This window comes from Leguminivora glycinivorella, chromosome 16, assembly GCF_023078275.1.
Source record: "Leguminivora glycinivorella isolate SPB_JAAS2020 chromosome 16, LegGlyc_1.1, whole genome shotgun sequence".
Classification (NCBI taxonomy): Eukaryota; Metazoa; Arthropoda; class Insecta; order Lepidoptera; family Tortricidae; genus Leguminivora; species Leguminivora glycinivorella.
This window is the reverse complement of record NC_062986.1, coordinates 6,918,345-6,933,328: the sequence shown is the minus strand read 5'-3', so window position 1 is coordinate 6,933,328 and position 14,984 is coordinate 6,918,345. Positions and strand designations below refer to the sequence as shown.

Here is a 14,984-nt window from a genome sequence, read left to right as displayed (position 1 = left end):
GATAAAATAAAGCATTGAAAACACCAACACATTTATGCCAAGGAAAAATATAAATTACGAGTTTTCGATAATTTATGAGATTTCATTCGGAAAACTTAAATTAATCCATTTCATGAATACAATATCATTTTCCACAAATCCCCAAAATAACTAAAGCCTTAATGGTTTTTAAAATTATTAATAACAAATTATTTAATTCAGGTAACACCCAAACGCTTGTTTATATAAATAGCTAGTCTAGTTTTGTACATGGTATAAATTATTAACATAAAGAGGTACGATAATTTATGTTATTATGAGAACACACGAAACTGTAAACCAACTAACTTTTATCACCGCATATCCCCCACATAGTCCGCTATCACTCAGCTATGATCCAAATAAAATCATATTTTGAGTAGGTACATCCTTTGTATCTTTGTAGGAAAGGCTGGTTCATGTCCATGTCACGCGGACCGACCGCGTGGAGCGATCCGCTCCGGACAGTAATAGTACGGCTAATATCTATGCAAATGTCAATTTATAGAATCACAGAGAACCTCCTATAGAGTGGCAGTCTTGTATATTTGGTTCGCGATACGAGTCACCACTGTTTGGGGTGCGAGGAGCGGGCGGGGAATGTGTTAAGCGCGCTGTGATTGGCCGTTTCAAGGACGGCGGGCAGTCGCGCCAGATGAAAAGGGACAGAAGTATGACTGTCCCTCTACTGACGCGTAAGTGGCCAATGTAAGTTGACCTATGCCGGCTCTGAATAAATTATAAATATGACTTATTTGTGGAATGTAATGCCGTCTGTTTTTAAATTTGAGCTTCTTGTTACCTTTCCACACCATTTCACACTACAGGTGGACATCTTTAAGGCATCAAAATACCCTTTTCCAATTTTTTTGTGCGAAAAACACGCGCTGCTTTCGGGTCTGTTACTTGGTCGATACTGATCGGGCACGGCGAGCGCCCGCGCTTATATCAGTGCAAATACTAGGAAGGCTGGCCACCGCGAGTCGTCTTGTAATAGATGTCTATAGGGGTTGGTCTGTGTATAGAATAGACAAAATGGCGCCTTCAGTAAGAACGCGTTCAACTTACAGTAGGGCCGTACCGTACGGCTGCGTTCGTGTCTCTCGTCGGAAAGTCAGCGCTGACCTCCGGGTCGGCATTATGCTGAGACGGGACCATTTCGTGATAAACTTACCCATCCCTTGTACATTTGTAGTTTTTAGTCATACTTTATGCATAATGTGTAGTTTTTAAGTTTATTACGAATAAATATTTTGATTATGATTATGCAGCGTCGAATCAGGGCACTAGTATGAGCTTTAATTGTTTGACATGGAGACCGCACGCCCCGCCCCGCTTCACGCCCAATACGAGGGTGCACTCAGGCCATACACTAACGGCTCAGCCACGACATTGGTCTAAGCGCGACAGCGGTGAGCGATTGGACTTTTCATTCGCACGTACGCCTGCCGCTCACCGCTGTCGCGCTCAAACCAATGTCGTGGCTGAGCCGTAAAGCGCACGGGTCCGCGCGGACGACAACATCAACTTCATATAAATTGGCTGTTCGGATCGCTTCGCGCGGTTGGCCCGCGTGACACTAAAACCAGCCTAAATATTATGGTTCTTTTGTGTGTGGTACCTAGTATCTACAGATTGTTCTGTTCGAATTTGTCAGGTTTTGATACCTATATGGATCATAATTGTGTGATAGGGCTTTTACTCGTATTACTACATATCCAAAGAGTAATGCGTACTTTAGGTCCAAAAATATGAACACATTTGACGTCGATTGTTCCACAGTGTGAACTGTAAATTGACACCGATTCTTACACCATCTAATGAGTAGGTACATTGGCAATTTGAATATACATCTTGGCTTATAGCATATAACCTACACGTAGGTACATTTGTAACATAGACATTTAATCGCCTGTTCAACATAAGTTTGTCTCTAGGATAAAGTTTCAATGCCAAGACAAACCTAGTTAAATGTTATGTACCATTTGTTAAGCGACATTAGCGTATGAACGTTTTTAAACACCAATACAAAGATCTAATTTATCAACGATTATTTACCTACCTATTTGATTATGTAACTATATTGCTAAGGTTATCTACTTATCCTAAGGTTATTATGTACAAAACGCGGCCTCGCTAAACTAACCTGTGATTTCATTATAACGTGTCTCCATCTTCTATGTTAAAACAAAACAGATTAAAACGGTCGTGTCTTTAAAAGTCAGTTAACATGAATTCATAAGCCATCAAGGGCGTCGAAATGGTAATCTATTTGTGGCATCGTCGAGTCGATATACAAAACGGAATAATCGAATCATTCGCTAAGATATCGCAACAGTCACACGTCTGTACTAGCTAGAGGCAAGCGTGAGGGTTCTGGGTACACCAGCGCGGCCACAGCGGCGCCGCGTTGACGCCCCGGGCTACCATGCGCGAGCGCTGCGTGTCCAGCCGCAGGTAGACGTCGGCCTCCGCGCCCGCGCCGCGGTCCGACCACAGGCGCTCGGCCAGCGCCGCGGTGCGCGGCCACACGCGCGCGTCCAGCCCGCCCGGGCCCAGCTGCTCGGTCCACTGGCACGCGGCGCCGCCGTCGATGCGCCACGGCAGCACCGGCTCGCCCGCGCTCGACACGCCGCCCTCCTCCGTCCACGGCCGGTGCTCGTACACCTGCTGCCACGAGCGGTACGGCCCGCAGTGCCCGTCCGAGCTGTCCCGCCACGACCCGAACCCGCAGTCCAGGTACCACGCGTCCACGTGCGATATGATCGAGCGGAAACCCGCGTCTAACACCGCCCGCGACTCGGGCCATCGCGACGCCCCCCACACTTGCACGCCGATACGCTTCGAGTCTAACCGCTCTAAATAAGGCGAGCGCGTTAGCCGAGAAGACCATAGCAAGGTTAATTCTGGTGCTTTGCCTCCGTTGGCTCTCTCCAGCGCCTTGAAAGCGCGCCGGGTGAACTCCAGCCATAATTCCATCGGATCTGAGTCGTTGAAGTGTTGCGACCAGCATCGTTCCGAAACCTCGTCGCCGCCGAGGTGGAAGATATCGTCCACTCCGGTCAATGTAATAATTTCGGCATAGATTTTTTCGAGTAAATTATAAACGTGCGGATTTTTAGGGTTAAGTTGACCGCACGGTGGTTCACCGCAGTAAACGCTCCACGGTTCGGCCTCGACACAGTATGCCAGCTGGCCGAGCCCGGCGCTGGTGCCCCAACTCCAAGCTCGCCCCACATGAGCCGGGGTGTCTACTTCTAACAGAACTCTTATCCCGCGTAGGCGCGCCCGGCGTACTACCGCTCGTATTTCATCAGTGGTATACACGGCTCCCGCGCCGTATGCGCCGTGCGCTGCCAGTTGAGGTGCGCTTTGAAGTTGCAGCGGGAACGCTTGCGAATCGCTGGCATGCCAATGGAAAGTGTTTAGCTTATTCTCGCCCATAGCGTCTATTGTGCGTAACAGCTCGCTTACAGGGAAGAAGTTTCGAGCGGTGTCTAACAAAAATCCTCTAAATTTAAATCTCGGTGCGTCTTCTACTGTCGCTGCAGTCAGTATTAGTAAGGAACCGGTATAAGGATCTGCCCAGACCAGTTGTGAAAGCGTTTCGAAGCCGTGTCGTGCTCCGCAGAAAGACTGCGCTGTGATATTAGCTATCAGCTCTTGTCTATCTAAGCCTAAAGAAAGCTTGTAGCTTTCATCAGTGTCTAATCGAAGACGGGGGTCGCCTGAGCCGTTGACAAAGACTCTCACGCGCATGACTCGCGCCGCGCCCGCGTCGTCTCGCCGCGAGCTACTGACGCTTCGCTCAAGATTTCTCATTTCCTCCTTCGTTAAGGCGAACGCTTGGTTTAGATGTTCGGTGACGTCAGGAGACGGGGATGCGACTACATGAAGTCCGATGAACTCTGCTCGGAGGGGAACGGCGCCCGTGGCGAGGCTGACGGGCCCGGTGGGCTGTGGCCACAGTTGCGTCGACGCGCAGAGCATGTTGCAAGTCACTAGCGACTGTAGCGTGGATGTTTCTGATGCCAGCATACGCTCGCACCGGTCGTTTCTGCAGATCCAACTCCATTGTGGTTCGCCGCCTCTGAAAATGCAAAAAACAAGAGTCATTAAGAGAGCTTAATGGAAAAATTGATGCAAAAAGAAAGATATAGGTTCATCTTGAGTTCATCCTTCTTTTTGCATTGGGGGTAAAAAAGTTTTAGCAATAGAATATTTTCAATTTATTTGGGCTTCTATTGTTTCATCGCGGCAATCGTCAGGAAGCGGATGGTGCCAATTGTGTATTTCTTATCGTCAACACACATGGTGTTAATGTCCTTGAAAAACTTGACTGTAGGTACAGCAACCGGCATAAAGAAGTGATGATTTCTGTACCTTGTCGCTTTTAATAGTTTGACAATTTCGTATGACATTTCAAACAAGACGTTAATATGACAAGGTACAGAAATCATCACTTAATTATGCCGGTGACTGTACGCAGTGTAATTATAATCTTATATAAGTACCTGTATCCTGAGCCTCTACTACTGCGTCCTGATAGACTTCGAACCGTGAACTATCGCGAGGTAAATCAGTCTTGCTCTAACATCATTGAGTATTCGAGCCATCGGATCTCAAAATGTGCACATCACCTATAATTTTACATATTTGGCTGCGGCCACCTGTTGAAATAGTTTTAAAGCCAATACTAACGTGTAGATGGCATGCAGCGGCCTGCGCGCGCTCTCGTCGCTCTGCTGCCGCCAGTACAGCAGCGCGGCGGCGGTGCAGGCGGCGGCCGCGAGCAGTAGCAGCAGTAGACAGCACTACCTACTCTACGCTCTTAGTGGCATATATGCCCTTGGGGCATACATTATAGAGTGACGGCGACATCACTAGGCCAGTGCTGGCGTATATATTACTTATATATTGCTGGTATATATTACTTAGAACGTGCGTTCTAAGTAATATATGCGCTTCGCGTAAATATTAAAGAGCGACAGAGATAGTTCTACAGACAATAAATGAATTATGAATTATAAGTGGAAAACGAGTCTTATATGCCCTTCGGGCATATATTTAAGAATGTCCTAATTGTATTAACTATAATTGTCTTTGGCTGCGGCCTGTTGAAATACAAATCTAGGTCCAGAAACAGTGCTGGTGGGATGAGCGAGATGAGCGTGTCTCTTTGAAAATGTGGACAAATCACCTGTAATTTGGTTTGGCTGCGGCCCGTTGAAATACAAGCTGTAGTAGTAAAGCGGATACTAACGTGTACACGGCGTGCAGCGGCCTGCGCGCGCTCTCGTCGCTCTGCTGCCGCCAGTACAGCAGCGCGGCGGCGGTGCAGGCGGCGGCCGCGAGCAGGAGCAGCGCGCGCCGCAGCCGCCCCACGCCCGCGAAGTGCCGCCCGACGCCGAGCAGGCTCATCGTGTCCCAGGACATCTTTACTGCGTCTGGAAAGAGATAATAGTAGGTTGTACAACAAGGGCATAAAGTGACCCATTGTTATCCGAGGCAATTTTTTGGTCTGATCGAAGCGAACACCAAAATAGTAGACGAGGGTAAAAATTGACATTTATAGTTTATACCCCTGTTGTACACTCTGCTTTTCACTTCGATTGCGACCTTAGTCTTAGAAGACGAGAGAATTTTACTTTATGTTTTAGAGCATAAAATGCTATTTTATGTCGTCTACGCACGACATCTGTCATAACCTTTGAGTGTGCCTCCTCATTCAAGTTATGAATTAGACCGTTTCTGTACATTTATTGTAAACTATGTGCATATTTAATTCCATTCATGAATAACATTCATCCCAACCCCGGTCGATCAACTAAATCCAAGCCTAAATGGAATGTCAACTGCGAAATTGGCATCGTTACTCACTCACGCTCTATTTGCTCTAACCGAAACAAAAGCGTTACACTACTGTCCGATCGGAAACAATATAGATGGATCAGGCGGAATCTAATTTCCAATTACTATTTTGATTAAACATAGGACATACTCATACATACATATCAATACAGTCATACGAAAAGATAGGCCAACAACTATGGGTCGGTTGCACGTTGCACCAAACCGTCTGTAAGGGCCTTATCACACTCGCGATTTGCGAGCGAGTTGAAAGCGAAGCGAACGCGCAGCGAGTTCGCCGCGAGTGCGTCACGATATCTATTGCGACAGTGTTTGAATCTTCCGACGGTACCTCTGTACACATTCGTAGATAATAAACTACAGCAATATCGACTTGAAATAATTCCCGAATTTCTGCTGCATGACGTTGATGTGTCTGCTAACTGTGGTTGACGCAACTGGCCCTTAAGGCCACACGAGAGACACAACTACTTAGTTCTAAGTTGGGACAGAGCATATGGGCCAAATTGTCAAAACTGAGGTTCAAATGTTTTATTTAAGCTTGTGTCGAGAGATTGCTGTCTATGCACTGTGATTACACATCTTACTTTGACAGTAACTCTCTATAATACTCGATCCTTTTTCGGTATTCTCACTAAAAGCCGACATTTAATCCAAACAGTCTGATCTTTTCATTCCGTAAGTACCTTACCTTTAACAATAAACAAACACACAAAATATGCAGATACATGAACAATTTTATACGCCTATTCTTAACCCGTCAGTCACACATGACTAGTATAGACCAAATCCATATAGTCTAGTTCAAAAATAACATGTAGGTAGACTAACAAAGATAGAACACCCCAGGAAAAGGTTAAACAACTGTCTATCCAAGTCTTGGCATGTTCATTCAGTTTTTAATTTCAGTTTATTTTTGGCCCACAAATGAAGGTCGGAGCTAACGAGTCCCTAAAACTGATGAATACAGTGATATGTGTATCAATACTAGGGACATCAAAGAGTTTATAAACCTAATTTAGTAGCCTTTATTTCATTACATTATACCATTCGACTAAAGGAAACTTTATAAACATAATAGTATTTTATGCAACAGGCGTTTAAAGGAGGTCAAAAAAGACGAGTGGCGTGGGTAACAATTTGAGGCGAATCCGAAAATTGTTATTGAGACGCCACGAGTATTTTTTGACTCAGTTAAACACCGTTGCATACAATACTTTTCCTACGACCATGCACTTAGTTTTTAATAGTTTTCTTGAATAACTTTCGTGAAATTCACACTGCTTCCTGTATTTTGACGCAAAGGTTTGCACTGTCAGTTCGGCTGCCCAGCCTTTCCGCGCACTCGCGCAGTGTCGTTATAAGGCGTTGCCATGGTTACAGAGCCAAACAATGCGTTTTCAGTTTTTTCGATACTGCGCGCATGCGCGGAAAGCCGGCGGACGCTGGCTTTGGGGAATAGACCTTTATGTAGGGTTTTAAAGATCTATGCACGACCCTGTAAATGACGAATAACAGTTCGGGAATAGAAAAACAAAATAACGACATTGTTCAGGTACACCACAATTACATACCTACACACACACACACACACACACACCGCCAAAAGACATGCGTTAAAATAAGTGCACGCTGCACGCTCATTTAGATGATCGTTTTAAAAGTGCACTGCTACGAGTACGTTGAAGCAAAAAGTATGCCTAACCTACATATTATCTGGTACGTTTTTAAAAACATGTCTAACGCTTAGAAAATACATAGTACAGTTAGCATCAGTGGAAACAACGCAAATCAAAAGTGGACAGTGTTATGGATAGCGAGCTAAGCGACAGAAAAAAATATAAATGCAGGTCGAATATAAATATGATAATCTATGCTTTTGACAATTTTTTTGTGAAAAATCATGTTACACTTATTTTCAGGGGTAGAATCAAGCGACACTTAGTGTCCTGGTAGGCAAGCACGATCGCGTGATAAACGATATAACGTCAGGCCGTCTTTTTCGCACTATTTGTAAGTGCGATAGGGACGCACCGATGCGATAAAGTTTATCACATGAGTGTGCTACGGTCGCTGGACTACTTTCTATTTAGAGATAAATCTCTAAAGTAAAATTCATAATCCTACGGACTAAATTGACAAATGACTGACAGGTAAAATGATACCAGGAACAGCAAAATTAAAATAGGGAAGGGTATATGTCGATAACAATATATCGACAAGTTGTAAAGTACATACAACAGACAAGTTTAAATCAAGAATAAGTATATTAGTTTCAAATAAGAGGTACACATTTTGGTTTGTTCTATGTATCTTCGAGGTAGTGGATGGATGCCACGCATTTTTACCCACTAGTTTTAAAACATAAAAAGGTTTCCGAGCCTGTAGGTAAAAAATAAAATACCATGTCCGACGATAATCAACTATCTGTCACGCTATGGCAAGTATGTCATAAATATCTATATAATTTTAGAATAATATTATTGCTGCTTCGAAATAAAAAAAAATATCTCTAATTAGTGGTCTACAGACCTTTTGATCTGTCAAAATCACAGAAAAAGTTGGTATATTGATTAGCCGATTAAATTGCCAATTTCATTGTCCCGTCTAGGTGCACCTTAAATCTACGATGTAATCATAATTTTAATATCGATAAGAACGACACTGGCCAAACTGTGGCAACATTCGTTCACACTTACTTGTCAATTTGGTCCGTAGGTTTATGGATTTTACTTTACAAGTCTACAGTTCACGTTCAAAAGTAGGTACCCATTTCAGTCTTATTCTTCTACATTTAGAAAATGGCGACTTCTGCACCTAAATTTAAACGAGTAGGTTATTTGAGTTATTTCACAAGAGCTGGCACGAATAGAACGAATGAATGAATGAAAATATCTATGTTGACAGTTCTTGATTGTATACAGGTCTGGTGTCACTCACCCCTAAGTTTCGTTCATTCCATTCGTGTCAGATTTTGTGAAACGATGTACAGTCGACTACAAAGAGATGTATTTTCACCTTATTACAATGCAATAAGGTGAAAAAATGTATACATCTCTTTGTAGTCGACTGTATAATTGACTTTTATATCTACTTGTTTACTCATACATACAAAATAAGTATATATAGTCGGTCAAATAAGTTTGTCACTATAAAAAGGCGCCAAATTCATATTTACTACGGACGACAAACATTTAACCTACGAGTCTTATTTTTGCCGCTTTTTTCTAGCGACTGAAATAGCTTGATATTGTATAATTTATTGAGAACAGTTACATCTTACGTCATTTTTAAGGTGTAATAAAATCCCTTTTTACCTATCCCACGTAATATCAGTATGTTTTTACTCTATACCGGGCATCGGCAATCTATTTGTAAAGTGAGACGAGCTAAAAGCTAGCTTTTAGGTCACTTCGTCTTCGCTTTATTACTGTGCCACTGAAAGCGTTTGGGAGAACCTTTTAATTTTATTTCCGAACTTTGGAATTGATTGCTATGCTCGTTAAGTAATTTGTTTGTTTTTCGAGTCTGCTGCATGCATCTTCATTTCCGTATAAAATGTTTTGAGTTCCAAATGCCATTGTATGTATGAATGTTCATTGTACACGGTTAGAAATAATGATACTTTCATAATCACGCCGAGTTTTGTAAGTCAAAGAGGCTATTAGTTTGACAACCCTACATCTACACCTTTGAAATAATTGCAATGTAACCACACTAAGCAACTGTACCGAAAAATATACTTTGCTTAAATAAACCTTTATTCATAAGTGAATTATTTGATAGGTTGATAAAAAAAAAAATGCTGTTCAGATATTTTCCGACCTGCTTAACATATAAACCGAGAGCCTTAACGAGCTGGTGTGGTAAACATATCCTCTATTCACTTATTTTGCTGCTTCTAAAATAGGAAAGCGAACGCATACTAAACTGCGAACAAAACTACAGTGTGTTGGTAAAATACAAGAACGAGGCTGAATTTTTTATCAAGCCGGAGGCTAAAAACCATTTAACCATATTTTGATAAAATAGTAGATTTCGATACAAGTGCGAAAAAGAGGAAGTTCGAAACGAGTGGCGATAAATTAAAACACGACCGAAGGGAGTGTTTTAAATCGACACGAGTTACGAATTTCCTTTTCGCACGTGTATCGAACGACGTTTTTCAGTACAGATGGACCTCCGAAGTTTCGACCTGACATATAATGAACCACTTCTCGCACTAGTGCGTAAAAGAAACATCATTTGTACTGAAACAATATTTTTGTATTCTTTTGATACCATTTTCAGTCAAGTAATTAGGCATCTCATGCACGCTTACTAATAATAGCGATCAAAAAGCATTGTGAGATTAATCCTGGGGGGCTACCACGAAACTAATGAAGTGTTTGCCTTTCTGTAGCATTTATAACGAACTTACAGATGTCGGGCATAATTGTTTTCCATCGTATTTTCTCGGAAAAGTTCGTTTTTGTCGTGCTAGCTCGGTCAACGTTAGTATTACTTGTACTGAGACTGACTGAAATAGCATGACACATTCGAGAGTTTCCGTGAAAATACGAAGGGAAAACATTTTGCACTACATATATAAGTGCTACTTAGATACAAAACTTTGTTCATGGTTCGGTCTCTGATGGAAAGAGATCCCGTGTGAGTTAAGAACTTGCTCACACAATATCCTATCAGAATAGGATGACTGACTGAGACTCTTATAAAGTCGCAAAAGCATATTCGGCCGGTCCCAAAATGAGGTAGATATAGCTTTCATTAAGACCGGCAATTTATTCAGACGTCGTGCTTATGAAAAATTATCGCGTACTTATTACATGTTGTGCTAAGAGTGACGGAGAGATCCTGCTAAATCATGATGAGAAATAAGCGAGGGGCTTATTAGGGCGTTCTAATGGCGACAAGACAGAAATGAGACAGGAATCTGATAATACAACCCCGGAATATTAAAAATGCTACACAGCTGTAGTCAAGTGGATAGTTTTGAAGCAATTGTGGGAAGGAACTAAGACTAGTTTTATGGAAGCTCATAGAAAAAAATACTGTCCATTCAGCAATGCAAGTTATAAAATACCTTAGTGAATAATTGGAAATACATGGTTCAAAAGCAGAAAGAAAGAATTTATTTCACATTGAAGAACTCCTGAGATATAACGACTTCTTTCAATCAATACAGACAGCTAACAAGCAACATAAACTCTAACATGCATAATGCAATTCTTAACTTCTATTAAATCTTGGCAAGCATTAATACGGATCCATATTCAGTAGCGAGACGTTCTTTGCAATTGGTTTAAGTGGGTTCGCGACTGCGAACTTGCATATTTGATCGTCGACCCTCCAGTGCACTCGATTTTAAAACTGTTATAAACGAACCAAAAGATACTTTGCTCCATCAAGAATAGGTTGGCGCGAACGCAGGAGTAACTTGGCTAAGGGCCGGCGCGATCAGAATAATGGGAATATAATATGACTATTATGCGGTTGAAAAGGATAATTTTCCGTACGTAGTGCTATTGAATTTGATTACTGGAGAGTTCTGACTGCAGACGCTTGCCCGACAGTTTTACAGCTCACTGGTTAGGAACCTAGACGAAAATACAATGTAAAATTTGTCTGTGTAGTTTACGAGTCTAATGTAGCGGCAACGCGGTAAGGGATAAAATGTAACTGCTTGTCTAAGCATAAGGTACAGCGGGGCAAATCTTGACTGGGGGGCAAATATAACTAGTCCATTTTTTCCATGTTTTACAATGTTTGCATTATTAAATAGAGTGCCCACCGGTTATATATGGTAGGCGAGTTCAGTGGATACATGTAGAACTCAACATCATAGTGTAATAATTAATAATCATAATGTAATAATGGAAAAAAATGAATTAGTTACAATTGCCCCCAGTCGAGATTTGCCCCGCTGTACCTTACCAAAAATGAATTGTTATTATAAAGTTTGTGGCCTGAAAGATCGATCGTCTGGTGAATGGATAATCTTTACTTCACTGTACATATGGCTGAGGTACAGCGTAACTTAATGTTCGCTCCTTGCAACTCTCAAACCTCTTTTAGGCCCGTACAAAGGCAAAAATATTGAAACCAGGTATAACAAAGAAGTCTATACCTTATTCTCGAATACCTGGCTGAGCTGAAAGTTAGCAGGGCCCTATAAAGTATGCACAGCTGGCAAGTACCCAGCCAGTGACGCGACGCTGCAATATTTATGCGGCATCGTATACGAACATGGGCTATTCTAGGAGTTAGTTAATCTAATAACTAAATTAATTAAAAATGGCTGTATTATTGGGTTTTGCCCTGCTGCTACTTTCTTGCTGCTTAGGTCGGTTTCCAAAATTAACCGTTTGTCCATTATTAATTGCAAAAATGGGAATTGAACCGGATATGCTTAAAAAGTTTTTAAAAGTTTGGCGAAGAGAGCCGTTAGTATAATTTAAATTAGAACTCGCTCTCACTTTAGCAAGTTAGCAACCAGTCAAAAAAATAAAACAAAAAAAAAATTTAATGGTACATAACTCATTATCATTCATTTGTTCATCATTCTTATCATTACATTATTTCACATTTATTTCATTATTACCCACAGATTTTATATGCGCATATGAAAAAAACACTGATTAATTGAATTCAGCCGCCGGTATCATTCGCGGGGACAGGAATCAGAAGTTACAGGCTTAAAAAAAAAGCAAACAGTCTTTAATTTTCAATGTAATATTTTATATTATCGTAAATGTTCCAAGTTACCAATTTTTCTAGTGTGAATGTGAACGTGCCTAGAGAAATATTTTCATATTTCAATGACCATATCAACATGTTGTTTCCCGCCAATGTTTGTCCAACATTAAGTACGGAAGACAATCGACTGTCAGAATGGCCCTTGTGGTAAAAATGTCGGTTCTGTGGGTAAGCTACGCGTGACATAATCGATAGACTATCATTTATTTTCAGTTTAAGACGTCGCTTAGCAGTTTAATTTGTTAATTTGTGGTACTATTATAAGGTTGCTTGTGTATTATTAGATAATTAAAGTAAAGTATTAATAGTTTCAGGAAGAGTCCTTTTTAACGTGCGCTACAACGAAATTGAGACTGTAGAACTGATTTCTCGGTATAATGATAGATCGATGCTTTACGCACAGTTTATAATTTCGTCGAACTATAGGCAAGTTTCCCTACGACAATTTTCTTTACAATGCAACTGGTAAATATCAAACGAATACACAACGAGAAGACAACGAGTATTGTAAAATTCAAACTTTCGTGAAACGGTGTCGACCTAGATGAATACGAATTGAATTCTGCAGGTTCAGATGCAACAAGGCTATGTATTTATTAATATTTCAATAGCATTCTAAGTAGGACTGCGACAAGTCTATTGATACTTAAATTTGAGTTGTAAGTACCTAATGTTCATAGTGAATTTGTTACAAAACATACAGTGCGCTGTAAAATATGCAGTAGTAAGTAGGAAAGGATAGTACATATTACTTAAAATAAAAAAAACGAATAAAAATATTCAATAGAATAATTTGATCTGTTACCTAGTGAATCTACATAATGTTGTTATTTTCATTTTTAATTAAGTATTTTTACGTAACAACTGTGATAGTCATTATGAAGAACGTAGCGCCCTCTTTATTCAACTATAATAGGTAAAATCTGAGAACAAGATCTCAACTTTTAGTACTACGGGTCTCGAAAACGACTCCAGGTGACATTAAAAATGTATAACAAGTACCGAAGAAGTTCAGTTCATCTGGTTTTAAACTAAATTAGAAGACTGTTCAGTTTAATTAATACATTTTCAGTTCTAGATCTTGAATTAAGTATGACGGTCTCGAACATTGAAAAAAAAACTGAAACAGGTAAAATAAAGTAACCTATTAGAATTGAAAGTAGGTTAAGTTTTGATGTATGTATCCAAAATGGCAAAAAAGGCTTATTTTGATTTTAATAATTAGTCAGGACTTTGATCTGGATTCGTTTCATAAACACGTTACCCGTTACCCCCAAACATTGTATATTATGCATATTGATTCCCATAAAATTAAATGTTAAGCAAGAAAACAATTTATACCACAGTCTTACACGAAATTTGGCAAGAAATCTTTGATACAAATAAGTGAAATCTTTATCGGTCGCTGTAACTGCCAAAAACTACCATTTTACTGGTTAATCTGTTACACCGAAGTTATTTTCATTCAGTCATTCGTTCCATTCGCGCCAGCTCTTGTGAATTGACCTGCACGCCATTTATTTACTTCTATCTCGACTTCCCGCGTTTTTCCACGCAAATATAATGGAGTCACCGTGCTAAATATCTCTATCTATATTAAAATCAGATTTCTGTTTCGCCCCGGCGCCTTTATCTGAAACTCATCACATTTGCTGTAAGTAATCATACTTACACGGTGTTTACGAAGACAGATATAATAAAGAGGATTAAGATTTGCATTTGCAAATATGTGACGTTCTCATGTAAAAGGTACCGCGTAGTCGCTTACATTTAGTAGTATATTTATTTATGCTATTTACCTGTTAGAGAGTCCTTATGCTTAAGCGACATATGATCCCTTTTGCTTGAGAACGGCATATACATGTGAACACTACACATTGTACATGTACAACTTGATAGGATTTATATCATACCAGCTTTTGTCTGTGTCTTCGTCTGCGTGGAATTACTAATTTTGGTAGCTTATTTTTCATACAATTCATTCAATTCATTTTTATTGATTCACCGCGATTACTAATTTTGGTAGCTTATTTTTCATACAATTCATTCAATTCATTTTTATTGATTCACCGCGTGTAAACCTTTCAGACTTCCTTATTTGAGAGAGAATCTGGTATAACGCCTGATAAAAAAGTAAATGCAATCACTCAATTTGAGCAAAATGCTATATCAATTACCAGGCGATGTCACAATGGTCTTAATTGATGTTCAGCTTTTTAAACGAAATGTGGTGGTAAAAGCTATGTTACGTTCTTTCAGAGGACTCGAAACTATAAATATAATAATCTTTCAACAAAGTTGGTTAAGGGGTTTAAGTGTGAAGAGGTAGTAGAAAGGTA

At 40.6% G+C, this 14,984-nt stretch overlaps 1 protein-coding gene across 4 annotated transcripts in view; it reads right to left on the bottom strand.

Annotated features, from left to right (window-relative positions):
- Positions 1-1,619: 1,619 nt before the first annotated feature.
- LOC125234601 (probable beta-hexosaminidase fdl) overlaps positions 1,620-14,984 on the bottom strand; it is a 202,320-nt gene continuing 188,955 nt past the window's right edge. For all 4 annotated transcript variants that reach the window (XM_048140914.1, XM_048140916.1, XM_048140917.1 and 1 more), the window contains 2 exons: positions 5,282-5,465; positions 1,620-4,108 (listed from right to left, as the gene is read on the bottom strand). In XM_048140914.1, coding sequence (XP_047996871.1) covers positions 2,374-4,108; positions 5,282-5,454 — 1,908 coding nt within the window. In that variant the 5' untranslated portion in view covers positions 5,455-5,465 and the 3' untranslated portion in view covers positions 1,620-2,373. The remainder of the gene's footprint in view (positions 4,109-5,281; positions 5,466-14,984) is intronic.